The sequence below is a fragment of the Mustela nigripes genome, chromosome 8, assembly GCF_022355385.1.
Source record: "Mustela nigripes isolate SB6536 chromosome 8, MUSNIG.SB6536, whole genome shotgun sequence".
Lineage (NCBI taxonomy): Eukaryota > Metazoa > Chordata > Mammalia > Carnivora > Mustelidae > Mustela > Mustela nigripes.
Window position 1 is genome coordinate 16,421,539 of NC_081564.1, and position 27,508 is coordinate 16,449,046.

General features: G+C 48.4%; 2 protein-coding genes across 5 annotated transcripts; both read right to left on the bottom strand.

Moving 5' to 3' along the window:
- Positions 1-64: 64 nt before the first annotated feature.
- Positions 65-11,205, bottom strand: C8H12orf43 (chromosome 8 C12orf43 homolog). Of its 2 annotated transcripts, none has more exons than XM_059408603.1 (6): positions 11,040-11,205; positions 5,283-5,325; positions 4,787-4,885; positions 2,225-2,298; positions 1,593-1,683; positions 65-1,100 (listed from the first exon to the last, which is right to left on the bottom strand). In XM_059408603.1, the coding sequence occupies exons 1-6, from the start codon at positions 11,185-11,187 to the stop codon at positions 749-751; spliced, it is 807 nt and encodes a 268-aa protein (XP_059264586.1). In that variant the 5' UTR covers positions 11,188-11,205; the 3' UTR covers positions 65-748. The 2 variants fall into 2 exon arrangements, with proteins under 2 accessions (XP_059264586.1, XP_059264585.1); XM_059408602.1 differs by having other exon boundaries at positions 65-1,103.
- Positions 11,206-12,037: 832 nt separating this feature from the next.
- On the bottom strand, positions 12,038-25,971 carry OASL (2'-5'-oligoadenylate synthetase like). Of its 3 annotated transcripts, none has more exons than XM_059409953.1 (6): positions 25,520-25,971; positions 22,028-22,310; positions 20,747-20,922; positions 17,270-17,511; positions 14,681-14,828; positions 12,038-13,066 (listed from the first exon to the last, which is right to left on the bottom strand). In XM_059409953.1, exons 1-6 carry the CDS (start codon positions 25,715-25,717, stop codon positions 12,566-12,568), a joined length of 1,548 nt encoding a protein of 515 aa, XP_059265936.1. In that variant the 5' UTR covers positions 25,718-25,971; the 3' UTR covers positions 12,038-12,565. The 3 variants fall into 3 exon arrangements, with proteins under 3 accessions (XP_059265936.1, XP_059265935.1, XP_059265937.1); XM_059409952.1 differs by having other exon boundaries at positions 14,681-14,885; XM_059409954.1 differs by lacking the exon at positions 17,270-17,511 and having other exon boundaries at positions 12,978-13,066.
- Positions 25,972-27,508: the final 1,537 nt, after the last annotated feature.

The window sequence follows — 27,508 nt, forward strand, 5'->3', positions numbered from 1 at the left end:
GTGATACTTCCTGAAGTCTTGAGGCTAGGGTGCGGGGACACATCTTGGGGTATAGGCAGGAGGATTCTACCTGAGTGATGTTTATTGAAACTGTCTCATCAAGATTCAGCATCGATACACAGGCAGAACCCCAACTATTTTGTTAAGTTTGGGGGTCTCTTGACAATTTATTTTCAATCATCTGGTTGGCTCAGACACATGATCATGCATGGTACATTCACAAACGTGGAGGAAAAAAATTCTGGAAACCTAGTGGGGGAGAAAAGCTCTCAGACAATGTTGTATAAAGTCTGTGTGGCCTGGAGGCAGAAAAAACTCCTTCTGGGCCGAGCAGCCCTTCCCTCAGTTTCTTATGGTTTTCTGCCACACCAGGTTGAGAAGGTGGAAGGAAAGGAAAAGCTCTCCCTTCACTCACTCTCCTCAGACAGTACAGGGAAGACAAGCTTTACCACCTGGTCAACAATCTTGAATAGGTGGATGGCTCCTTTTTCCTGAAGCCATGGAATGTTCTGGTACCACAGGTCTGCCCCAGCCCCCAGGGGGAGCACCAATGGGCAGGCCTTAATTAGGCTTCTCACTCTACAGCTGTCTTTGTCCTGACCCTTGGGCAAGCCCCAATCATGGTCCAGGAATGGACTTCCTATTCAAGTTCTTGGACTTGGAAAGGGAGATGGGGCTTGGAAATGACTTGTCCCCAAAGGGCACCTTGTCCTCCAGACTGGCTGAGCCTTGGGCCCGTATGCCGAGGTCAGTTTGCAGGCGTGGCCACTGTACTCTTTGTTGATGGGAATGGGGAAGCCTCACTGGTCTTCTTGGCTTTTTTCTTCCTTCTCTTCTTTTTGGTCCCAAGTGATGGCTGGTCTCCATTGAGCTTGGGTGACTGCTTTTCCTGCTTCCTAACTGCAGTTTTGCTTATGACGGCGGCGGCAGCGTCCAAGTTGGCACTGGCCTCCTTCTTGGCTTTCTTTTTAAACTTCTTTTTCTTTTTCTTTGCCTCTCCGTCCACTCTTATAGGGCCATGGATAGCAGATTCCTGGAGGATGTCGGAGGCCGACACAGCTGCCTCCCGGCACCGCTGCCATTCCTCCTCGCTGTCCTCACTGCTACAAGGGAAGAGCACAGAGTGGGCACAGGGCCCGGAGCTGCCCCTTACAGCCCTCTGTTTCAGCCACAGGGAAGAGGTCACAGTGGGAGGTGGCTAGAGAGCTCCGGCCTCAGAGTGAGGCTTACCTAGGTTCCAGCCCTGGCTTTTCTGCTTCCCAGCTGTGTAACCTCAATAAGTGACTTCACCTCTTCGACCCTCAGTGTCTTCATCTACAAAATGAGGATCTTACCAGAGCCCAGGCCTCACAGGGATGCCCCAGGAGTGAGGTGTCTGGCAGTTGATGATGCCCAAGAAGCAGTAAAACTCCAAAGCCAATGCCCAACAGAACCTCTTCCCCCTCGCCCTGATGGCACCATTTCTCTAGCTACCTGACAGGTTCCTTCTTGGCCTGGATCTGATCAGATTCTGCTTGGCTATTCCAGAGGACTGGCAAACACAGACAATGGGCAGAAAGAGGGGAACACGAGGAGAGGGTATGAGACCTCACCTGGAGCCAGAATGTAATCGCTTTCGGCCAGGCTGGGGAGCAGCTTTCTTCTCGAAGCCTCCCGGGATGGATGTGAAGAAGAGGCGGAAGCCTAAAATCCAAAGGGGTGGGGTCAGCACTGCCAGGGGCCCTCCTCCTAGGGGCCAACGCTGCCCCGCCCAGCCCTCAGGGAGCTCCGAGTCCAGAGGCAGAGACCCAGGAATCAGTGTTGGTTGGTGACAAAAAGGTGTCTTGTGTGTGGAGAGGCACGCATGATGCCTGCCAGAGTCAGGGGACGCCAGCTGCCCCAACAGGTCAGCAAGCCCTAAGGGGAACTGGAAACCTGCAGGTGAACCTTCTGCCTCAGGAAGTTTCCGCAGTGGCAAGTGGGCTGGGCACAGGACAGACAGACTCGGCCAGGGACAGCTGGGGAGTGCGGTTGGTAAGAGGCCCCCGCTCGGGCTTTGACACCTTCATCTCTCAGAACCTCAGCTTCCCCTATGGCTTCCCCTGTAAACAGGGAAAGCATCAACGAGCCTATTTCAGAGAGGGCTGTGTGGATCAGAGAGTGTATGGAAACAGTTTGCCAGCTGGGACACACATTGGGGGTGTGTAAGGAAACAACACCAGGTGCTAACAGTATGACTGCTCACCGTCGTCCTCTGCGGGGACTTGCTGTACCTTAGGCTTTGCTGGCTCCTCCACTACTTCTGAGATGGTAATCGAACTATGGAAGGAGGAAATGGTTGATTTAGGATGATGTCTGGAGTAATAGGGAAAAAGTAAAAAAAAAAAAAACTAAAACAATTTTTTTTTAAGTAGAAGGGACAGGGGAATATGATGTTAAATGCTACAGCAGCAAGCATGCGGGCCTGATTAAGGGCAGTAACACCTATAGACGTAACATGGTGAACGCTCCCCTTTAGGGGCAAATGGCAGCCCTTCCTTTGTTTGAATCCCATTCTATTCCAGAAAGTGCTGAAGAAGTTTTAAAGATACCCACAGTATAACAAAATTCAATTTCAAATAGAACAAAGCAAAAACAGGCCAGGAGGGACAGACAATGCTGGAGAGAGGGGGCGTGGTTTGCTTTGAGCTTCCTGGAAGCAAGCATGAAAAGGGAAATAAGACCAATCTGGAGAATGGTTCAGAGGTCAGCCTCTAGAACAGGGCAGCCCTGTTTTTTCCTTTCTTAATTTTTAATTTTTTAAAAAAATTTGAGTTAATCATGCGTTGACATATAGCTGTTGAAATAAAACAGAGATCCCATATACCCTTCCCTTTCCTCCCTATGGTAACATGTGCATAACTAGAGTACAGGTTCCAACCAGGTAACGGACACTGATACAACCCACTGACTCTATTTACACTTCAGAGACCTGGCTTTGAATCCTGGCTTCGTTGCTTTCCTGTGGTGTCCCCTCCGGCAACTGACTTCATCTCTCTGAGCCTCTGTTACTTACCTGCCACACGGAGAATAGTAACCCTACATCTTAGAGTTGTCATGGGATGAAATAATAGTGGATATCAAGCACTTAGCATAGAGCTTGGCCACAAGTAGGTGCTCAGTAAATGGTAGCTCTGATGATGATGAAGATGGTCCCTGACATCAAGATGAGCAGGAAGAAGTACTGAGATCAGGAAGCATCGTTCTGGTGAGTGCTGATGAGGTCACCGTGCACGGCAGAGAACAACGCTCGCACAATGTCTTGGCGGCGAACACAGGAACGTACTGGGTACATTCTCCTGACTGTTTCTTCCCTATATGCCAAAGGCATCCCTTGGAGCACCATGCAGGAAAGCAGGGAGCAGGCACAGAGCCGCTGCTGCCCAGGTGCCTAACTCTGACCCAAGCATCTGACACAGTGGTTCAATGTCAGTCTGCAGGGGACATGAGAACGCTATTAGGACATAGTAGGTCAAGGCCAGGGATGCTGCTCACTGCTCTACGAGGCACAGGGTGGCTCCCCACAGGCAAGAAAGATCCAGTCCAGGAGTCTAAAATGTCAGGAGTGACAAGGCTGAGGAACCTCGATCTAACACAAGGAACCAATTAGAGTATCATTTAAGTCTCTTTTCAGAGAGACGCAGAAACACCACAGGGAGCATGTTGACTGTGGTTGACCTGTATCCTGCGTGATTTCCACCTGGGGAAACATCCGATGTGAATCACCATAATGCCAGCCAGGCCTTGTTCACCCCAAAGCCAAAGGGTCATGAAGAAAAACTGCTCCCGTGTGTTGAAATGCCACTGGACCTCCCCACGCGTGTTCACCACATTCTCGAGTTGGGGGACTGGTACTGACGCTGCGGTGGCTCAGGCTGCGAAGGTCTGGCCCAACATTCTGTCAGTCTCAGAAGAGCAGCTGGTTTATACTTTGGGAGGACACATTTGTCTTTTTGATAAATTGAAGGACGATGGCCTAAACATCTTCATCTCCCTTTGAAAAATCTGGTGGGGCTCTGCCAATCAGGAACGGATGTAGACCAGCTTATCCGGAAATGTGTTCCATGCTACACTTATCAGTCTTCCCTGAAACAAAGTCACTGTGGCCAGATGAGTTTGGGGAAACTGCCAGGCCAAGCAAAACCACACAAGTCTCTTGACTGCAGGATTCTCAAAGCCTTGAATATCCCATTATGAATCTTAAGTCTCCAAGGGCATAAGGAGGTACACAGATTGCAGTGTTTCCCAACTTCTTTGCTGTTGGACCCCTTCTTTTGAGAGCCATGCTTTGGACCTGGCACTGACTTGAGGAACACTGACTGGGATCTGTATAGATCATATTCTCAAATGCAAGACAGAGAACCAGCACGGCACAGGGCATAAAGAAAGTACCCCCAAAATAGTAGTTTTGGCTGTCTCTACCCTCTTGTGGTGAGAATGAGCTCTCGCTTCTTGCGTTCCTCTGACTTTCATGGTAGCCGGATAATGCAGTGCTTAAGAGTATGGCCTTTAGGGCCAAACACACTTGGGTTTGAGTCCCAGCCTGGGCCTTACAGTCTGTGCCTTCAAGCAAATGCTCCTTCTCCCAGAGACCCTGCTTCCTCATCTACAGAATAAGGACAATGATAGGACCTGGTTACGAATGTCACAAGGGGACATATGCCACATGCTTGCCCAGCTCCTGTTTGCACACCCTGAGGTCCTAGCCGATGTGAGCCATCCCTGTTTGTATTAAAGGATGCAGAAGAGAAGGGCCATCTTTGGTTACCTGTCCAGCAGGGCTCCCAGTTTCTTGGCTACGTGGGCTCGGAATTCGGGGGTGGTCTGAAGTTCATTGCCATCTTGTTCATGGTCGTCCACTCTATGCCTACAACACACATGAAAGGATCTCATTTCCTACCAGCTCAGCAGCTGCTCCCTGTCCACGAGGGCAGGGATTCCATGTGTCTTGTTCACCCTGACATCCCAGGGTCTAACCTCACGTCTGGTACATGGCAGGGGACCACTACTTGTTAAAAGGGTGGATTAGGGCGCCTGGGTGGCTCAGTGGGTTAAGCCGCTGCCTTCGGCTCAGGTCATGATCTCAGGGTCCTGGGATCGAGGCCCGCATCGGGCTCTCTGCTCAGCAGGGAGCCTGCTTCCCTCTCTCTCTCTCTGCCTGCCTCTCCATCTACTTGTGATTTCTCTCTGTCAAATAAATAAATAAAATCTTTAAAAAAAAAAAAAAAAGGGTGGATTATATTTGAATACAGTGTGCACAGTACCTGAGGCTCGGCTGGGTGGCTGGCCCCTGATTATTTCCAGCACCTATAGAAATAAGGAAAATTGAGGCATTTATAGAGGAAATGACAATAATACCCATTGGGCATGACTTACATGTATAACACACTGAATGCTCCCAACAACCTTGTTAAAGGAGTTATTATCCATTTGGCAGAAGAGGAAGCAGAGGCAAGGAGATGTAAACTAACTTGGCCAGAGTCAGGCAGCTAGTAAGCAACAGAGTTGGGACAGGATTCAGGTCATCTGACTCCAGAGCCCCCTCTGAACCACCATACTGAACAATAAAGTCTAAGTGTGTTTGATTCCAGTGTTTACTGCACACCTACTGTGGGCCTGGCTGTGTGCTAAGTGCTGTGGAGGAGAGAGAAGGTAGCTCGGTTACATAGGCTGCGTTTTTCAAGCCAAGATGCTGGGGATGCCTGGTGGTCATTCGCTCAACCAGATCCTGAAGCTCTAATATCACCCAGGTGGTGATGCAGCTGATGAACAATTTAGACACAGATCCCAGCCCTCATGGAACTTCCGTTCTAGTTGGTGGATATGGATGACAAAACCCACACAATTAAAATATGAAATTAGATAATGATAAATCTAGGGGAAAAAACAAAGCAGGGGAAGGATATGGGGGAGGGACAAGTTGGGGGATCATTTTGTAAAGGTGGTCAGGGAGGACTTCATGATAGGTGACACACGAACAGAGTTTTCAGAGACGTGAGGGAGTGAGTCAAGTGCATACCTGGGAAGAGTCTTCCAGGTAGAGGGAAGAGCACCTGCAAAGGCCCTGAGGCAATACTTCAGAACCAGCCAAGAAGCTGCTGTGGCTGCAGCCCAGTGAGTTGGTGGAGCAGCAGAAATGGGGACCTTGTGGGGGTCAGAGCAGGATGGGCCTGGTGGGCCAGTGTGAGGACCTGGGCTTTGAGGGAGGTAAGGAGCCCCTGGAGGATTCTGCACAGAGGAAGGACATAAACGGATTTGGAATTTTCCAGCATGTCTCTGGCTGTGGTGTGGACACAGGCCGTGGTGGGGTGAGGGCAGGAGGGGGCCGCGGCAATCAGGGAGAAGGGTTAGGGCTCTGGATGCATGTATTTTGAAGAAGTCAGCAGGATTTTGCTGACAGACTAGATGGTGTGAGAGATGAATGAAAGATGGTTCTCAGGTCTCTGACTTGAATAATGGAACAAAATGTGCTTGTGTCTTTAGGAAGCCAATTGGACAAAATGATCACGTGGTAATTCTGGGCCCCAAGCAAGGCCTCATGGTCTTGAATCAATCCAGGGCATGCAGTTCACATGTGTTCTGTGTCAAACAAGTTCTGGAGAACAGCCCAGAATGCAGAGTGCCTGATGCTCCTGCAGTTGGGGAACCTGCAAGCCTGGGATGGACCCAGTCCTGCCTTCTGAGCACACACTCACAAGGAGGAGGAGTATTTTATCCGGCATGACTACAGAGCAAGGGCAGTGATGGCTAATGTCCTGGAACAGCAACAGTATGAGGCCCCAGAAGACAGGGTTCAGTTCTGGTTCTTCCACTGTGACTCCAGACATGTTACTTTATTTCCCTGAGCCTTCGTTTTTGTCATCTATAAAATGGGGAGAAGACCACCAATTTCCCAGAGTTAGTGTGAGGACATAGTAAAGTTTTACACTGTTTCAGAAACTATTTTTTTTATAAAGATTTTGTTTATTTATTTGACAGACAGATCACAAGTAGGCAGAGAAGCAGGCAGAGAGAGAGAGGAGGAAGCAGGCTCCCCGCTGAGCAGAGAGCCAGATGTGGGGCTTGATCCCAGGACCCTGGAATCGTGACCTGAGCCCAAAGCAGAGGTTTTAACCCACTTAGACACCCAGGCACCCCTCGGACACTTTGTTTGCATGTCTATCTCCTCCCTGGATTTGTAAGCCGCTGGAGCACATGGTCCGCCTCTTGTTATCTTTACATCTCCAGCTCTGGGTGTAGTGCCTTGGTGTGAAAAAAGGTTGCATAAAGTAATCAAAGTGTATGCTGCCCCAAATGTGGTATGTGTGATCATTACTGGGTTAAAGAGCTCATTACTGGATTAAAAAGCTGTATCAGGGGTCACATTAATAACATAGTCACTTTGGGGTGCCTGGGTGGCTCAGTCAGTTAAGTATCCGACTCTATTTCTGCTCATCAAAATCTCAGTGTTGTGGAATTGAGCCTGGTGTCAGGCTCTGGGCTGGGCATAGAGCCCATTTAAGATTCTCTCTCTCCCTTTATCTCCCCACCAACTTGTGCGCACACACTCTCTCTTTCTCTTTAAAAAAAAAAAAAAAAATCTTAATACTACAGTGACCTACATTTCCACATGGTCATGGAACAAAGGGTGGGAGTTTTGCCCACAAGAGGCACTTGTCTGTGGCAGGGAGTGACAAGAACAGCAGTTAATAGCACAGGCTTAGAGTCACAAAGACTCTGCCACCTACAAGCTGGATGACCTTTCTGAGCATTCACTTTCTCATCTGTAAAATGGGGCTAATAATTGCTAGAATGGATTACTGGAAGAATTAAACTAGACAATGAACATGAAGTGTTTAGAACAGGGTACACGGGGCACCTGGGTGGCTCAGTGGGTTAAGTGTTCAACTCTTGATTTTGGCTCAGGTCATGATCTCAGTGTTGTGAGATGTTGGCTTAGCTCGGAGGCTTGCTTGAGTTTCTCTCTTCCTCTGCTCCTTTCCCTCCCCCGTCCCCACACAAGTGCCCTCCTTCCAGCTCTCTCTCAAATAAATAAATAAATAAATAAAATCTTTAAAAATAAAAATGAAAAAAGAACAGGGCACACAGTAAACTCTCAACTCATGGTGGCTACTATTAGAATGGCCCCAGAATGTATGTTAAGTGTTCAGTATTCTTCCTGGCACACAGAAGGCGCTCAATAAGTAACAGGGCTTATTATGAGCAGCTACATCTACTTTGGTTAGCAGAAGGTTTACAGTTTCACAAAAACAGTGAGTCATAAAGCAGATATCTTAGATGCCTCTTTTCCCATGTACACCTCTTCACTAGCTGGTCAAAGCTGTTCATGTTTGAGACTCCCAACAATCCTAGGACTTAGGCATTTCTTTTTTTTTTTTTTTAAGATTTTATTTATTTATTTGATAGACAGAGATCACAAGTAGGCAGAGAGGCAGGCAGAGAGAGAGGAGGAGGAAGCAGGCTCCCTGCTGAGCAGAGAGCCCGATGTGGGGCTCGATCCCAAGAGCTTGAGATCATGACCTAAGCCGAAGGCAGAGGCTTAACCCTCTGAGGCACCCAGGCGCCCCGACTTAGGCATTTCACACATGAGGAAACTGTGGCTCTCAGAAATTATTTTACTTGTCTGGGGTCAGCTTCACAGCTTCACAAAGAAATCCATTCTGTCAAGGCAGAAACAACTGGACTGGAAGTCTGGTTGGATGTCAGTCCCTCACTCATCAGAGAAGTGCCTCTCTGGCAAGTTCATTCATGTAAGAACTATTTTCCTGAACGCTGTGCTAAGCCCTGGGGATACCATGGTGAGGGACAGGCCAGATCCCAGCCTCTGTTAAGTTCACGTCACATAACCTCTCACTAAACTATTTGTGGAGCAAGTCGGGCCAGGGTTAACTCACCCACAAATGCTAGGGATGCAGGGATGGAAGGAAAAAGAGATAAGTGGCAAGAGTAGGGGAAAAGGAAGCACCATTTATGAAGGGAATCACACAAGGTATGATGGTGACACTGTGAAGACATATAACCAGCTTTTCTGAAGAGGTGGTTAACTCAGCTATATCACAGGGTAAGCAAGAGTTAAGTAGGAGAGAGAAAGCAGTCCATGTAGAGAAAGCAATCACAAAACTACTACCACTGATTGGGTCTTTAATATGTGCCAAGCATTGTAGAGGTATCATCTCCTTGGGGAGGGGAGGGACCACCATTACCCTTACAAGTGCCTTACAAGTACCTTGCCCATAGTCTCACTGCTAGTGAATGATGGAGTTGGCAAGGCAGACCTATATGCAGAGCTGAAGAGAAAAGTGCTGAGTTATGGTGTCCAGAGATGAGAGGATATAATATGGTTTGGAGTCTACCTATGGGAAATGCAATGTGGCAGGACAGGAGGAAGAGAGAGGCAGGGAATGGATTGAAGACTACCAAAGGGCTTGTAAGTCCTTTTAAACAAATGTGGGGGTTCTTAACCTTGCTTTGCTATGGCCTGCTTTGGCAGTCTGGTAAAGCCTTGATCCTCCTCAGAATAATGTTTGAAATGCATAAAACACAACACATATGATTACAAAGAAAACCAATGATACAGAAATCCAGTTACCATTATTATTTAAAAAAATTAATTAAAAAAAAATTAGTTAAAAAAAAATTACGGAGTAAGGGACAGGTGAGGCTAGGTAGGGAGAGACAGGTAGGGGGCTATGTGACCAGGCTCATGCAGGGGACTATGCAACCAGGCTCACAGAAATCCCAGAAGTGGAGAAATGTTATAGATATTAACCAGAGAGCAGGGAACAAAACAAACCCACCTTGTTTGTAAATATAGACAAGATATTTTCAAAATATTTACAAATCCATCGTTTCCCTTAAATGTTCTACAAAAAATATTTACCAATAAAAGCCCTCAGTGGCAACCCATCCCAGATCCCTCTCACTCTAGAAAGATTTCCCCCCTGTTCTCACCTTCCCTTAATAATTCTTCACTTCGGGACGCCTGGGTGGCTCAGGTCATGATCCCAGCGTCCTGGGATCGAGTCCCACATCGGGCTCCTTGCTCCGCAGGGAGCCTGCTTCTCCCTCTGACTCTGCCTGCCATTCTCTCTGCCTGTGCTTGCGCGCTCTCTCTTTCTCTGACAAATAAATAAAATCTTAAAAAAAAAAATAAATAATTCTTCACTTCATTTCACCCTTTGTCTGCCAGATCCATTTTTTGACTTTGTGAGAAAAGAACCCGGCAACATTACTACATGTGCTTCTTTATTAATGCACTGTCTTTATTAAGGCATTAAGTAAGATCTACAGATGGGTCTAAAAATGACTGCAATTTTAAAGCAGGGACGAGTGTAAATTATCTTTTCCTAATATTTTCTTGTGAATACAATGGTGTTTTGATACATATGCATACTGCAATGGGATATGAAAATCTGTGATTTTATCAGGACAAAGTAATAGGTGTTGCCCAAACGACTGTAGTTGTTTTGCTCACATGCATGACAGAAAGGGATGCTAAATTTCAAATGCAGGTTAATGAAAGTAAAGGTAAAATATTTTTCCGATTCCAACGTCACGGATCTTCTAGATTCTACCCATGACTAGGAATCCCTAAGTTGAAGGGCTTTGGATTTATTCTCAGGGTTGTAGTCACGGTCAGACACGTGTAGGACTAAGCTCGCTGGCAGCATCAAGGTCTGAGAATGAGCTGGACGCGGGGATAAGGCTGGAGATCGGTTTACAGAAAGGGGGCTGTTGCAGTCATCTTGGAAGAGGTGGCGGGCTACCAGAGTGCAGCAGTGACGATGGACCAAAGGAAACAGAGTCAAGAGACATTCAGGTGCTTCAGTTTCCCTGACTGGGATAATGAAACAACCCTCCCTCGTGCTGCCCACTCTTTGAATAGGGGTTCCACCCAGTCCCTGAAGCTTTCTCAGGGAGAGAGTGGAGTCCGGATAACACCCTCCTAACCATCTATCCGCTGAGACCCCGGGATAAGATCCCACGCCTTTCCGCCAGACTCCCAGAACACAGTGTCCTACCGGCTCTTGACTTCTCCGGCCCTCTCTGGTGCAGCTCCAAGCCCCAGGCTGGCATCGCCGCCTCCCGGCACCGTGCCAGCTCCTCCGCATCGCTGCCGCTGCTGTTGCTGCTCTCCAAATCGCTCAGGTTGGCACGGGGCGCCGCCATCTTGAACTACCGCAAAGGATTGTGGGGAGCGCTTCTACTGGCGAACCTTCTCTGCACCCGCAGGAGGGCGGGGGAACGCAAGGTTTTGTGGGGATTGTAGTTCTTCGACGCCGGCCCCCTGGGACACGAACTACCCTGAGAGTTTTCTCAAACGTGAGAGCTAGATGTCCATCCTTTTCTTGATGAGGCAAATGAGATCCACAGAGGAGAAGGAATTGCCCAAGGTCTTACGGGGAGTTAATTACAAAACCAGCATTGGTTCTTAGGCTTTGATCTAATGTAATTTCAATATTATCCATTTATTCCAGTAATTCCCAAATTCTTCTAGGCATCAGAAACACCATAGGGAACTTATTAAAACTCAGATTGTTGTGTCCAACAAAAATTAACCAAAGGAGGGCGCCTGGGTGGCTCATTCAGTTAAGCATCTGCCTTTGGCTCAGGTCATGATCCCAGGGTTCTGGAATGGTGGGCATCTGGTTCCTTGCCCCCAGGGATCCTGCTTCTCCCTCTGCTCTTAGCCCTGCTTGTGCTCTCTCTCTCTCTAATAAATAAATAAAATCTTAATATATATATATATATATATATATATATATATATATATATATAAACAAAAAAGGAATCAGGGCAAAGGCGAGGGGGGAAATGAAACATTTTATTGGGTTATTGGAGTAACCTGATCACATGAACTCCTCTGATGATAGAGATACTGTTCTTTTCCAAAAGCCTTTGGACTATTACATACCATTTGTGTGTGTGCATCAGGAGTTGAGAGAATTGTTTTACACTTCATCATACTCACTGTCCCAGATGTTAGCATGCGTGGAAAGAGATGAAGAACACCCAAAAAGAGATTAAACAAAGGTTATTTATTTCTAGCTTTCTATTACAAGGGAGCCAGCCACTGTTCCCTGCAAATTGGCAGAGACTCCAAGACAGAGAAAGCTTTATAGTGGAAAAAAGAGCAGGTTTCTCTTCACTTCTTGATTGAAGCTGTTGGCATGGGGAAGCAGTAGGTGGCTAACTAGAAGCAGGCTGTCCTCTGTGATTGGTTAGGGAACTTATTTGCCTTTTTCTGATTGGCTCTATGTTGGAAGTGCAGTGGAATTAGGCAGTTAGTGACCAAGTCCTGATGACTGGGGGTAGATTGCTGCGAAGGTGGTGGTTTGGCTTCCTGGGCTGGGGACTGCAGAGGTTGTGTGGGTCAGAATCCTATCGTCATATGTGGTCTGGCCATTGTCCATTGTATACGAAATGTCTCACATCCCTCCTCATTCCCCCACTTGCAGGGCTAAGCTAACTATTTACAAAGCTGGTGAAGACATGGCACCTCCCCAGGTGAGAGCTGGAGGAAGTGGCTGATATGCTGAGTCCCAGATTAGTGGGGCAGAAATGGAAAGCTTTCAGCTTTCTTCTTGGAGAGGATAAGGGTGTCACCGTCCTGGATCCCATAGCTGCACAAAGATGACCAATCCTGCAGAACTTGACCTTGGAACTGCAGCTGCTGCTTTTTTCTGGGCAGCCCCTGCTGGTCTTCAATCTGGTGCTTCAGGCCTAGGATGAAGCTTTTGGGATCAATGCCATAGGCATGGCTCCCCCCATCAGGATTCTTCACAAATACCTGGATCTCGTGGGAGGTGGCCTCCACCAGACAGAGACGAATGTTGGAGAAGATGCCGTAATAGGCCAAGGAGCACTGGTTACTGAGGAGCTGTCGCTTGCCACCGGGCTCCTGGAAGGACAGACGCTTCAGGGCCAAGGTCCCCTGGCTCTCCCAGATCTTCTCTTGGATCTTCCTTATGGGCTCATAAGGGTTCACCGTAAGAATCAAATCTGAGTAACCCCACTGTCCCACTGTCACTTGGATGTCTCGTGTCCTCTGGAAGGGAGAGAAGAGGGAGAGGGGGTCAGTTCCACGCTCCTCTGCCTGACATGCAGAAGTTCTCCTTACCTGTTCCTAAGTTTCCAACAGCAGCAGTAGTAGCAACACACTTGGGCTGTGCCAACCACCTCCTAGGCCCTGTGCTGGGTGCTTGCACTCTTCTGAATGCGTTTTATTTTCACAGTGATAAGGGAAATCTGTGTTCTAACGTGACCAACCAATCTAGCAGGAGATCCCAGTCCCAATCCCAGGGCCATTCCGGGTTTTCCCCCTCTCCCACTGGCAGTAGCTGTAAGAGTGGCACAGTACAGAAGTAAAAGTGTATAAAGTGCCCCCCTTTGTGCTCCGGGCTCAGACCTTGAGAGATTACTCTCCTCTGAGCCCTCTGGCATTAAATAAACCTTGGATCCTCCAAGGTCTCTGAGTGCCACAGGGTTCTTTGGCTAGGATACAGTCCGGGTCCTGTACAACAGCAGCCTCATGAAGTTGGTTCCTATCATCCCCTTGTACAGATGAGGAAACTGTGGTTGAGTAGGGTTAAGTGACTTAGTGATCATCACAGAGGTAGCGAGGAACATAGCAGGTATTTTAACCAAGGTCAGACTCCAAAGTCTGTTCTTCACCACCACTGGAGGTCATGCTCAAGGTTCTGGGAGTCCCCGGTGGCTGGAGAACAGCACCTGGCAGGCGCTGGGTGGGGCTGGACTGCTAGCTGATCTTTTTAAGAAGGAATATAGGCCCAGAATCCCCACGTCCTCTGATTTTCAAGATTAAACATCTTTGCAAAATGATTTTTATACTCCGGAAAAATCCAGAGGCATATCGATTCAGTCTGTCTGTGGGCCTCACTTGGCTGGTGGCTCCCACAAAGACCTGGGCATAAATCCTGGCTCTGCTCCTAGCAGTGTGATGTTGGTTATTTACTTAACCTCTCTGAGTCTCAGTTTCTTCATCTGTAAAATGGGGATAACAGTGTTCAAGATAGTGATAATAATGTTTGACCTCTCTATTTGACAGATTTGTCCCAGGACAAGTGCTTGGCAAGTTATTAAGTACAAGAGGAATAGAATCAAAGTGATTATTATGATCTTTGCCTGTACAGCAGGTTTGCCATTGCATAATAATATTACTTGGCATTTTTTGTTCATTGAGTAACTTCCCTCGCAGTTCTTTTCTTTCCAGCAGTTTTGTGCAAGGTTGTTTTCATGGGCTTGCTTCCCACCCAAATCCAGTGAGTTCTTTGAGAGTAGGAGCCATGTTTGATTTCTACCCCACTGTTGTCCCCACCAGCCCCAAGTGCTGGCACAAAACAGCTGCTGAATTCACTTGCGTGGCCTCAATTCCTGCCCACAGTGATCGGGAGCATGACAGCTTTCTCTTCCGGTTATGGCAAAGAGAAAGAAAAAGAGAACATGAATTTAAAGGAAGCAATCTGAGGCTCAGCAGGTTGAAAAATGTTCCCAATTTCACAGAGCTGCCGGGTGCCAGGCCTGTCTGGTTCTAAAGCCTTGTGGGTGCCATCGACACAGAAAGTAAGTAAATAGGTAAATTCTCCGCAGTTACCTCCTTCTGAGCTTCAAGCCCCTGACAGCCCCACAGAAGAGCCATTACCTTCACATTCCAGCTGGGGACTGGGTTCTCCTTGTTGTCATAGCAACAGTTCTGTTTCAGGCACTGGGAGGCCCTCTCCGCGACTATGTCCCATCTGTATCCTTCTGCCACATTGTGGGTGGGATCGGCTGGATCCAAGATGATGGGCCTGCAGCACAGGGAGAGGGTTCCCAGGCCTTTTCTGGTTTGCAGGCCAGAAAGAAGCCTGTTCAAGGAAACATTTAATCAAAACCACTGAGCATGTGCTGGGTGTGGAGCCTGGGGGGGGGGCCATTGGTCCTGAAGGGTCCGGGAACATCACTGGAAAGGAACAGATCAGGGTTGATTATATTTCCAAGAAGTCCTTTTTAGGGTGTAGAGTGTTGAGATCCCCAAAGGTATGCTGTAGCAAGAACAGAGGCCGGCTCTGGCCGGTGGGCCTCTTAAGATCAGAGCTTTTGTTTTGCTGAGCAAACTTACTACTTAGTTAAGTTTGAGGCCAGGGCTGCTGAATTGCTTTGGATAATAGAAACACCATCAGCAATAACCACTGAGAGTTACTGAGGCACTCGGTCAAGCCCTATGGGAATTAACCTATTTTAATCCTTATAACAGTTCTAGGAGGGAAAGACTATTAGACTATCGGTTTCTTTCTTTCTTTCTTTTTTTTTCCATAAGATTTATTTACTTAAGAGAGAGAGATAGAGAGAGCACGCAAAATGCATGAGCCGGGGGAGGGGCAGAGGGAGAGGAAGACAAGCAGACTCCTGCTGAGTGGGGTGGCCTGGTGTGGGGCTCCATCACAGGACCTTGAGATCATGACCCAAGCTGAAATCAAGAGTTGGCTGCTTACCTAATTGAGTCCCCCGGGGTGAGACTATTTAATTGCTGTTATATATCCCCATTTCACAGATGAGAAAACTGAGGCCCAGACTTCTCTAAGTTCTTACTGTCAGCAGATGGGTGATCCTATCCCTTTGCTCTGGTTCAACAGAGAAGAGGTTGGGCTGCCCCCAAGCATCTCTCTTCTGTATAAATGGTGAATGAATACTTAGCGAATATTGGCTCAAAGAGGGTCTAACAGTCTCCTTAGGTTGCTTGGGTTGAGCACATGGGGCAGATGCCAAGCCCATGATTAAGTTCTGGCTCTTGCCCTCCAGGAGCTTTTGGCTAAGGAGGGAGCTGTGACTTCATCTATGACAGAATGTGACAGTGTGCTATGGGAGGGTGCTGGACACCACAGGCTCTATGTTTGCTACCCCCAACATCCCTGCACCCCAAACCAGCCCTGCCTGAACTAGGGAGCAGTGCCAGGCTTCCCTACAGGATAAGATCACCTGACCCAAAGTGATCCACCAGGTGACCTGACATGTAGGGTTTGGGCCCAGTGAATAGACTGGTTCCTTCTGGGGTTTGGACCAAGGATAAGGGAGGTCCCTCATCACATGGAAGTAAGAGGGGAGTAGGGCAGGTATGGGGAAAAAAGCAGAGGTTGTCAGAGGAAGAGACGGCATGTGGACCATGAGAGGGAGTGGCAGAGAAAGAGGGTGTCTGTAGGTTTGCCTCAGGTCCTGATGGTTTCCTAACCTCAAATTTCTGGGCATCCTTAGAATGAATCCTCTTTTCATCAGGAGACTGGGTTTTACTTCCTTGTTTTTTTTTTTTTTTTTTTTTTTTTTAAAGGGACCCAACATTCACATAAGGGAACAATAAACATTCTTGGGATATTGCTCGCACTGACCTAGAGCTTCTAATATAAAGAGTTGTCTCAGGCTGGGTTTCTCCAAAAGCAGATCGCAGGAGAAGAATGTGAGTGCCCATGGTTGATTTGGAAGGACAGGCCAGGAAGCCCCAGTCGGGAGTGGGAGAGTGATACAGGAAGGGAAGGATACTCATGAAGGGTTTGTATTGAGGTGATTCCCACTGTGGGCAACTGGAGGTTAGTCCCAGCACAGGGACTCTGGGAAACAATGTAGCACACGTGACCCTAAGAGAGTCCTTCCATCTGGGATGGGAGGGAGCTGGGGTGTTTATCCACCAGCCTCCACCGGCCACTGGGGGAGGCTGAAAGCCCCAGGCAAAGGCTGGAGGCTGAGCCAGCCTTCACATAAACGGTGACAATCCCGGGGTTAGGGATGGGTGCTGGTGCTTTGTAGAGCTACATGCGCCATGAGAGTGAACACCTCTCTGGCATCTACCATAGACCAGACCGCATGGGCCCTTTAGGTATTTCCCCAACCCTTACAATAGCCTGCATTGTAGATGCCACTTACTCTTGCTTTACAGAGGAGGAGCTGAGGCTCACAGCGGTGAGAAAAAGCCAGAACTGGGATGAAACCCGGCTGCCCGCGATTCTTTCCACATTTCCATGCTGTTGCTAGAATGCCCTGAAATGGTCTTTTGGAAGCAAGAGAACTAAGTAGGGTGGGGTTCCTTGAGGCACAAGGAGAAGGCTTACAGCCCCTCTGCCCACCGGGGCATTTTGAAAGGTTTGAGATGTCAGTGTGATTTTAGTGCCTGATAAAGCAGCCCTCCCATTCAATGCGACACTGCCTTTGCCTCTCTCCTTTCAGTTCTCTGAGATGTGGCAGACACGCAGGGGCCCAGTACCTGTCTCTTTTGAGCTGTTTTCTGACAAAATCCTTGATGTCTGGGTTCTGGAATGTGTAGTACTTGGTCCAGTAGATGCATAGGAACTTAAACTCCTGGAGTAGTTCCATCACTGAGGTGAAGCCTTTATCCAGCCTGAAATTCTCATTTTCCTGAGTACCCATCTCCCAGGCGTAGATGGTCAGCAGCTCGAGGGCATAGTCAGGGGGCAGCGTGGCCCTGGGGCACTTGGCTTTCACGTACTGTTGTTGAAAGAGACAGGAGAGACCCCAAGATCTTGTGTCAGGATCACTCTAGATGGACCAGAAACTGGCAACTCCAACTTCTTGTCTCAGCTTTGCCACCTACTGGCTGTGTAATCTTGGCCAATCGCTTTCCCACTCTGGCCCTAAATGGTTTCCCTGTTTCAGAATTAAGGGGCTCAGTTGGTCCAGTGGATTTCAAACTATTCCTTTTTTTTTTTTTTTTTTTTTAAGATTTTAGTTTTGGGGCACCTGGGTAGCTCCATGGGTTAGAGCCACTGTCTTCAGCTCAGGTCATGATCCCAGGGTGCTGGGATGGAGCCCCGCATCAGGCTCTCTGCTCAGCAGGGAGCCTGTGTCCCCCTCTCTCTCTGCCTGTCTCTCTGCCTACTTGTGATCTCTGTCTGTCAAATAGATAAATAAAACCTTAAAAAATATTTTAGTGTTAAGCAATCTCTGCAATCTCTGGCTCCAAGCCTCAACTTCAAGATCAAGAATTGTATATGACACTGACTGAGCCAGCCAGGTGCCCCATGTAACTCCTGGAATGGACTTAGGAAGAGGTGTCCCAAAGAGTGAATGTGTTGGGCTCTAGATCTGAGCCTAAGCAACTGCATTTCTATCTATTTTACTGTACTAGGCTTCTTCTGAAAGATTTCCTTTAAAGAAAAGTCTTTGCTAGGGGCGCCTGGGTGGCTCAGTGGGTTAAGCCACTGCCTTCGGCTCAGGTCATGATCTCGGGGTCCTGGGATCGAGTCCCACATCAGGCTCTCTGCTCAGCAGGGGCCTGCTTCCCTTCCTCTCTCTCTGCCTGCCTCTCTGCCTACTTGTGATGTCTCTATGTCAAATAAATAAATAAAATTCTTAAAAAAAAAAAAAAAGAAAAGAAAAGTCTTTGCTGATAGAAAAAGAGGGGTGGAAATGTAAGATTTTATAGGCGAGATAAATACGACACCAGGCGAGGAAGGCAAAAGGCAAGATTTATTAAAGGCACTCTGGCGAAGTTTCAGGGCTCAGGAGAAGGGGAGCCAGGAAAGTTGCGCTGGGAGGAGGTGAGCACCCTCGGGTGAGGTTCCGCGACTCTGGAAAGGGGAGTCGGGGAAGTCGCACTGGGTCGGAGTTGGTGGGGATCTTTTATCAGGCCAAGGCAGGGCATGGGCTCACATCCATATATGATAGGGTATTTGGTGATCAGAGGGTATGGGGTGGGGGGTCCTGATACTTCTGTTTCCTGCATATGTATCAGGTTATCTATGGAGATGTGACCTGGGCATACAGCCTTTTGGCGGGAGAATCAAGGGTTGAGGAAGGTGGGGGAGGGGGCTGGAAGATGGCGGCCCAGGCGGTCATTTCTATTGTTCCTCCTGCATTCCCGGAGCCACCAACCCAACAGGGAAGTTTCTACAGATCTTGGCAATAGCCGAGATTCTGTGGGGGAACACAGAAAGCTCTAGGAAGCATTTCTCTCTTCTCCGTTGTATAGTACCTACACTGTTTGGATGGGATTACCACTCCCCTCAACACCAGGGTGAATCCTGTTACGAGCTGATAATTGTCCTTATTGTTTAAGTCAGGTTTTTGTTTTTTTTTTTTAAAGATTTTATTTATTTGACAGAGAGATCACAAGTAGGCAGAGAGGCAAGCAGAGAGAGAGCGGGAAGCAGGCTCCCTGCTAAGCAGAGAGCCTAATACAGGGCTCGATCCTAGGACCCTGAGATCATGTCCCAAAGGCAGAGGCTTAACCCACTGAGCCACCCAGGCACCCCTGTTTAAGTCAGTTTAAGTTGGTTTTTCTCCTACTTGCAAAAGAAAGCATCTTACCTGATACCGGTCACTTCCTGTCTAAAGAATCTTTCTAGGGGCGTCTGTGTAGGTCAGTGGGTTCAGTGGCCGACTCTTGATTTTGGCTCAGGTTGTGACCTCAAGGTCCTGAGGCTGAGCTCCACAGGGGACTCTGCACTCAGCAGGGATCTGTTTGAGATTCTTTCCCTCTGCACTCCCCCCCCCGCCCCAACCAGGTGCATGCACTCTCTCTCCCTTTCTCTCAAATAAATAAATCTTTTTTAAAAAGAGAGAGAAACCATATGCGATCAAATCCTTGTTTTAAGGAGGAGACTCGAACAAAAACAGAAGGGAGGCTTCTAGAAGCAAAGCTGATATACTCTCTGGACATTACCAGAAAAAAGGGCATATCATATGTAGGAAGAAAGCACTTTGCATTCTTAGACAGCAAGAAAATGAATCTTTCTGCGGAGTTCTAGTTCTCCAAAGCCACAAAACCTTGCGTTTCCTGTAAGTGACTGACTAAACACCAAACCAACTTTGTTCTTGGCTTTGGGCATTCTGATGACGGAAGATGTACCACAACCTTGGTTGACTTGATAATCGTGTAAGAAGAAAATGGCTTCACCATCCCTCACCCCCACCCCCAATAAACAGAGTAACTGTAAACTTACTAACCTTGGAAATTTTCTGATTCTGTTTTTTTATTTATTTTAGAGAGACAGAAAGCGAGTGAGTGGGGGGAGGAGCAGAGGGAGAGCGTGAGAGAGAAAATCTTCAAGCAGACTCCCCACTGAGTGTGGGGCTCTATGTGGGGCTTAACCCCAGGACCCTGAATGATTGGGTTACCCAGGGGTGTGTGTATGTGTGTGTGTGTTTGCGTGTGTGTATTTTAATATATACAAGAAAGCATCTTTCTTCCACCCTTTCTAACTTTGGGTTTGTTTCTGAGTCTTCCTTTCACAAGTTTAGTTGACTTTATTCATGGAGATATTTTGAAATGTACCTGGTACCATGCAAGCCAGCATCTGTGAAATCTAAAAATTGGCTGTTGCAGATGTATTCACTCGGTAATGACCATGACAGGAACACGGGTATTTGTGGGGGAAACTGGTGCAATTAACAGAAACTTTCCTTCTGTTCGTCCTTAACTAGCTGAGATTAACTAACATCTGGAGAACTCAAAGTAGTCAGTGTTAGCCAGTATCGACTGAAACTGGGGTGTCGCAAACACTTGTGTCCTGGAAAATATTGTATATTCCTTGCTTTTCTCCTTCCTTCTGTTCCTCCTCCTCCTCCTCCACCTTCATCACTATTTCAACTTACAGTTTAAAAGATTAGCATTTCCCCCCCTTCCCCACTACTACCCCCCACCTTGATGCAGGCCCCGCCTCCTCTTCCCTGCCCTCTACAGGCTCCCCCTATTGTGCCCCCATCCTGGCAGCCTCCTCACCTGCAGGTACCAGTGCTTTACTAGCCGGAGGAGGCTCTTCAGCTTGGTTGGCCGATATTTCACGAAGTTTCTCTGCAGCTCGCTGAAGGATGGGGAGAAATATCCAGGGTAACCCTGGGCCTCAATCAGACTCACATAGACCTCAGGATGTGGCTGAGTGTTGGAAACAGAAGGCCCTGGGGTGAGAGGGAGCAAAGGTAGAGAGCCGGGATTTAGGAAACCCCAGGTTGTTAAGTGGGGAGGAAAGGGTTGAGCCTGCTAATTTCCCTGGAGTGTCTCCCCAGGGAAACTGGACTCCTCAAGGCCCAAGAGAATCAAGGTTTGCCTTGCTTGATTGTCCTTCTGGAGAACCAAAAATGGGCTTGCCATTCTTCAGACCACTCAAAGACTGTTATTCTCTCTCGAGGTCCCAACCCACCAGGTCCCCTTGATGTCTGCTTGGGATTTCTTTCTCAGTGACTGATTCCAACCTCCTGACACCAGAATCGAGAACCAGGGTCAGATAAGAGAGCTGGCGGCCTCAAGGGCATTTGCAGAAGGGTGTGCTTCCACGGCAGCCATCACTAATGCATCCCGGCACTCTTGTTCTTGCCCAGGTGGGACCCCATTTCTGACACCGTCCCTACAAGGTGGATCCTAGCAGCCACCCATCTGGATGAAACCTGATTCACCTGGGGTTGTAGCTGATACTGTTTACTCCAACCCCAGGACTCTTTGCCTGAAGACAAACTCAGACAAGGGCGATGGTAAGTTGGGGAATAAACATCCCACGCTGTATTTGGTTGAGGGGTACTCTGTGCTGTCCCCTAGAGTTCTCCAGGGGCACGAAGCCAGAGGCTCGTTTGGTGACTTTGTGATGCTTCCTCCCTTCCCTATCCCTCTCCCCTACTTCCCTCTCAGCAGTTCCCAGGACTGCTTATCCTCACATCTTTGTCTTAGGGTCTGCTTCTGGAAAAGCCCAAACAAGGACAAGCAAGCCCTGGCACCTGTGATAAATGCTACAGGAGGACCCCAGCTTCTGCTTCTAACACCTTCCCCTCTGCCGCTCTCATCTCCTCTTGCAATCATGTATTTATCCACAGGATTCTTTGGTAATTGTTTCCCAAGCTGATCAACACAATGGCCTGAGTTGGGCCAGCCCCAACTGAGCCCCCAGCTCAGGATGTAGGTTGAACAGATGATTGCAGGTGTCTGCAGCTGGCCGTGAATGAGAGGTGTGAGAGTTCAGGTCTCCCTGAGATGGCAGGTGTGTGCATCTGATGGGCTTCCCCTCCCCCTTACCCAGGGCCCTATAGGCAGGCACGATGGTGACAGTGATGGGCTCTGCCGTCCTCCTGGTCTCAATGGTGAAGACAAGAGCATCGGGGTCTCCCTGGGTGATTTCCACGTCCTTGAGCCCAAGGGCCAGCAGATCCTGGCAACACAACAGCTTCTTCCATATCAGACTCAGAATGTCTTGGTGGTGCTTGGCCTCTTGCTGGAAGCTGTGGAAACAGCTCAGGAACGCCACCAGTTCTACCTCCAAGTTGTTCCTGACTGCTGTGCCATTCCCGAAGGAGCCTACCTGCGGAACACAGAACCCTGTCACCTGCCACTGCCTGTGCCAGGCAGTCCCTGGTGCTCCTTACGTGAATTATCCCATATCCAAGGCTCCCCACAGCCCAGAAGTGTGGGCGGGTAGTACCAACATCCCCTCTTACAGGCGAGGAAACTGAGATTTCAAGAGAATTCACTCGCTCAGGGTCACAGAGTACATAGCAGAGCCAGGGTTTGAACCCAGGCAGCCTGACTCCAGAGCCCAGACATTGTTTTGCTGCTGAGATGGGGTGTTCTAAGCTGCAGAGTGGTGCCTCCTCCAAGAGACCACTGAGGCCTACTCCCCAGGGTATTTTGAGCATTTGGGCATCTGAGCCTTTCATGACATTAAAAAGTTGGGAGCAGGATTGCCTGGTGGGTAAGAGCCAAGGGGCAGCCTGACTTTGACCTTGACTCCTGCACTTGTTTCTCATCTCTGGTCCCTAAATGTGAACCCTAATTCCTCGTCTGCAAAGTGAGAGTAATCATGGAACGTGAGTCATGGGTTCCTGGGAGGATTAGATAAGAGAAGGTGTGTGTGTGGGGCTTGCCATGGGCCCGGCATGCAGGAAGTCAGCCGTATAGCCCTCATCCTCTTCTTTGTCTCGTTTTGACTCAGATCATCCCTTCTCTACCTGGGGTTCAGTTTCCCCATCTGGATGGAAGGAGCCTGAGCCGGATGATTTGGAAGCAGTCTATTTGATGTTCTGAGAGTCTAGACCTGCTCTCCAGCCCCTCCTGCCTCTGGTATATAAAGCCCTACAAATATCTGGCCTCCTGTCTTTCTCACCACAGGCTGGGAGATCCCTCAGACCTGAGGGTGATTACCTCTTCTGGCAAGTGGAATCACGACAGACTGATTGTAATGCAACTGTCATGGGTTGAACCTTCACGGTGTCTGGCACTATTTAACACCCACTGACTGGGGTGGGGACTAGTCACCCCAGTAATTGTCCCCAGTGTACAGATGAGAAAGCTGAGACAGTGGATTCATGGCCAGGGGTCATAGTCATGGTCAGTTAAAGGGTCAGAAGACAAGGTGTTCTGACAAGGTGTTCTACTTCTTTCTTCCCTGTGCCCCAAGTCTCTGTGCCCCAAGGCCCTAGTTCTGAGGAGAAGTCTGCCATCTTTTTCTTCCTCCTTTTTTTTTTTTTTTTTTTGCATTCTCTTTCTGCACCTTCATTGAGATCGAACATTTCTGCTGGGAATGGAACCCTGTGTGCGGATGAAGGGCACATTCCCTTGAAAGCTATGCCCAGACTTCCTGCCTTTTGCAATGAAGACCCAGGTGGAGACTAAAGGACATTCTTGAACAAGCTTCGTGACTTACTCCAGTCCGAGTCTTCTTAAACCCAACTCATTCGAGCATTCATTCATGTGAACCAACCAAGCTCCAGATTTTTGTGGGGGTGGGAAGAGGGTTTAGAACGTGCATAAAGCATTATTTCTCCTCTACCATTGCTTTGGGGGTATCACTCTTATTTTATGGTTTTGGTGGGAGGGGGAAGTGGCTCGGGTCTCCAGGGAGAATTTGAGGGCTGGGTAAATTCCACTTCATGTCATCAAAACTCATTCAGTTGGTCTCCAGACTACCCCCCCCCCCCTTTCATCCACTTCACCCTCAAGATTGTCAGGGGTGGGGCAGGCTGGGGGTGTCTGCCTGACTCAGAGCAAGAATTTATAACGGCGCTTTTGTTTTGGTGCATTTACCATGTGCTTATCTCTTAGTTTACATTGATGAGGCTTTTGCTGGACAAGGAGGAAACTGGTGATGATGATGATGAGACAGAAGGTATGAGAGATAAGAGGAGTCTAAGAAGGAAAGGAAAGGAAGCCAAGAGTCAAACCGTGGTCTGTCTAAATCCTGTGGCCTCAGGCTCTAGGTGCTGGAGATGGGTGTAAGGAAGGGCTGGGGACCCGAGATTTCTAAATCCTTTACTGAGGTGAGAACTAGAGCCCTAGGCTGGGGTCAGGCACCCTAATTCTAGTCCTGCCTTTGCCGCTAGCTCACTGTGTGAACCTAAGACATCTCTCACCATCTCTGTGCTTCAGTTTCCTTAATGTTTAAACAAAGGGTTGGCTGAGACTGATTCTCCAGGGCCTTTCCAGGTTTGACCCCCTTGAATTTTGATTCTAGCTAGGACAAGAAGCAGCTGAAGGAAGGGCATGGGGGGAAAAATCAGTGGGGTTGGCCTAGAGCACCGGCTGTGGAATAGATAGATCCTGGTTCAAATCCCAGTTCCCCCAGGAGCTGTGTGACCTTGGACAAGTCACCTTACCTCTCTGAGCTTCCACTAAAGAAAACGTCTAATCAAAAACTTACAACAGAAAAGTAGGAAGAGACTCCAATGAGCAGTTAGTTCCAGCAAGTCTAAACTCCTTGCCACATTTGCTGCATTAAAACCTTGTTAGAGCAATTACAAATACTGAGGAACTTTGTCTCTGAATACTTTAGCATTTTTAAAAAAGATTTTATTTATTCATTTGAGTGTAAGAGAGAGAGAGAGAAAGAGAGAGCACAAGCAAGGGTAGAGGCAGAAGCAGATTCTCCACTGGCAGGGAGCCCGATAGAGCCCTCAAATCCCAGGACCCCGATATCATAACCTGAGCTTTTAAACACAGATGCTTAACCATCTGAGCCACCCAGGCACTCCTGCTTTAGCATTTGTATCCAACCAAAAAGAGCACTTCCTCCTGGCCCATAACCACAAAAGGATTATACCTAAACAATCAACAATGCCTCTATTATCTAATATTCAGGCCATATTAAAATTTCCCTACTTGTCCCCAAACTGTATTTTATGGATGGTCTATTCACACCAGGATCCAATCAGAGACCTTGCATTGCATTTAGTCATTATGAATCTTAAGGGTCCGAACCTCCATTTTGCTCATCTGTGAAATGGGAAAAGAATCGTGTATACCTCAAAGGGTGCATGAATTAGAGCTCGTGTATTGTAAGGGATTAGGCTAGTGCATCCCAGAAAAGTGAACTATTGTCATGAGTTTCCTTACCAGACCTGTTCTGCTCAAGACAGAAGCAGGGTAGGGTGCAGGCAGCTCAGTGGGATGCCCTGACATGTCAGCCCCGTGGGCTAAGGATAATGAGGCAAGAGGCTCCCAGCATCCTCTGGGATGAGGACCCTCATGCTGCCTTTGCCAGGCCCTGGCTTTATGGAGGGAGGGGACCAATCTCACCTTGAGCACCTTCAGCACCCGCACCTTCTCATCCAGTCCGCAGTCGCCCTCAAAGTGCTCTTCTCTCAGGAATTGTTGCACAGTCTGCACAGCCTCCAGAACCTCCACTTTCTGCTCCTGGTAGGGCTGCAGCCATTGAGCCACAAAGGAGTCCAGCCTGGAGGCAGGGGTGGCATACAGCTCCCTGGTCAGTGCCATCTCTGAGCCAGAGGACCACCGTTGCACAGATATATAGCCACACAGCTATCCGGCTCCCTGCACGCCCACTTCTTTAAGGGGGCTCCTCCTCAGTTGACTGCCAGCACCCTGCGGGGTAGAGGGGCCAGAGTGGAGAGGAAACCAGGAGGTGACTGGGCTGACCTGAGTTCTCTTCTTGGAGACCCTTTGCTGCAGCAGGGGCCCTCCCGCCGGGAGTTCTGGGGCCACCTTAACAAGCTTGACTTCCAGCCTAATCTTTTTGCTATCAGTTTCGATTCTCAGCTGCTTTGGTTTCCCTTTGATGACATTTGGAAACTGAAATTGGCTGAGTTTAGCCCTGGAGGAGCCAATGCTCCCAGTAGGTCAGAGTGGGATGCTCTCTATCAGCCAGTCACCCCACATTGTCATATGAACCCGAGGCTCAGAAAGATGGGGACTTGCTCATGGTTGGTCAGGGTGAGCTGGGGGAAGCCCAAAGATCCAGAGTCTGGCAGAACAGACTTTCAGTTCTGGTCTGCCCTTTGCCACACTCTACTTCTCTGACCCTCCCATAACTGACCCATAAAAAAGGGGTTAGTAATCATACCCTCCCCCATAGGTTGTTGTCCAGATTAAGTGTGAGAACACTGAGCACAGAAAGCACTCAGTAAATGCAAATATTATTATTCACTCATTAAGTACCTGTTGGGCACCTGTTGGCTGCCAACAGTGTTAAAGAGACAAAATAAGATGGGATTCCTGTCCCCAGGGGCTCTCAGAGCTGTAGGGGAGAGGGGCAAGAGATTCTGAGAGTCCAGTGTGACCCTTAAAAGATTACGGATCTGGCCAGGAGGAAGAGGAGGGCAGACCACAGGCAAAGTAGAAGTCCGAATGGTCCTGGTGTGTGCCAAGGATTGAGTTGTCAAATATGCCTTGGCACAGAGGGTAAGGAGGAGAGAGGTGAGAGATGTTCCTGGACAGGTGGGCAGGGTTGAATAATTGGAATGCCATCATTCATTCATTCAATAAATATTTATTGAGTAGTTACTATATGCCAAGCCAGTGCTGGGGATACAGCAGGGACTAGACAAAAATCCGTGCCTGCAGAGGGTTTACGTTCTGATGGTGGAGACTGACCATAAACAGGAAAAATAAGTCAAATCGTAGTAAATAAGACAATGAGAAGTGCTAAGCAGAAAAAGTAAAGCAGGGCAAGAGGTTAAGATATATGGGGTGTGTGTGCGTGCGTGTGTGTGTGTGTGTGTAGGATTGTTTATATGTTCAGTCTCAAATAAGGTGGTTGGAAAGGCCTGAAAAGGAGATATTTGAGCAAAGACATGAAGGAGGCAGAGTGAGCCATGTGTATGCCCGAGGGAAGAGGATGATTCATGGCAGAATGAGCAGCAAGCGCAAAGGTCCTGTGGCATCAGTGTGCCTGGTGGGTTTGAGGAATAACAGCATGACTAGAATGGGATGACCAAAGGGAGAGACTGTGAGGAGATGAGGTTTAAGTGGTAAAATGTTCGGGTGCAAATAGTGTAAGATCTTGAAGACCATTCATTAAGGCTGACTTTTACCCTGAATGAAATGGGGAGCCATTGGAAAGTTTCAAGCAGAAGAGTGAAATGGTCTGATTTTCTTATTAATGAGATCACACTGGCTGCTAGGGGAAGTTTAGATTAAAAGCAGAGGGTAGCTGTGAAGGTGAGAGGGGAAGCAGGGGCTCAGTTAAAAAGCTACTGTGATAGTCCCAACAGGAGGGCACCTGGGTGGTTCAGTCTGTTAAGTGTCTGCCTTCCACTCAGGTCATGA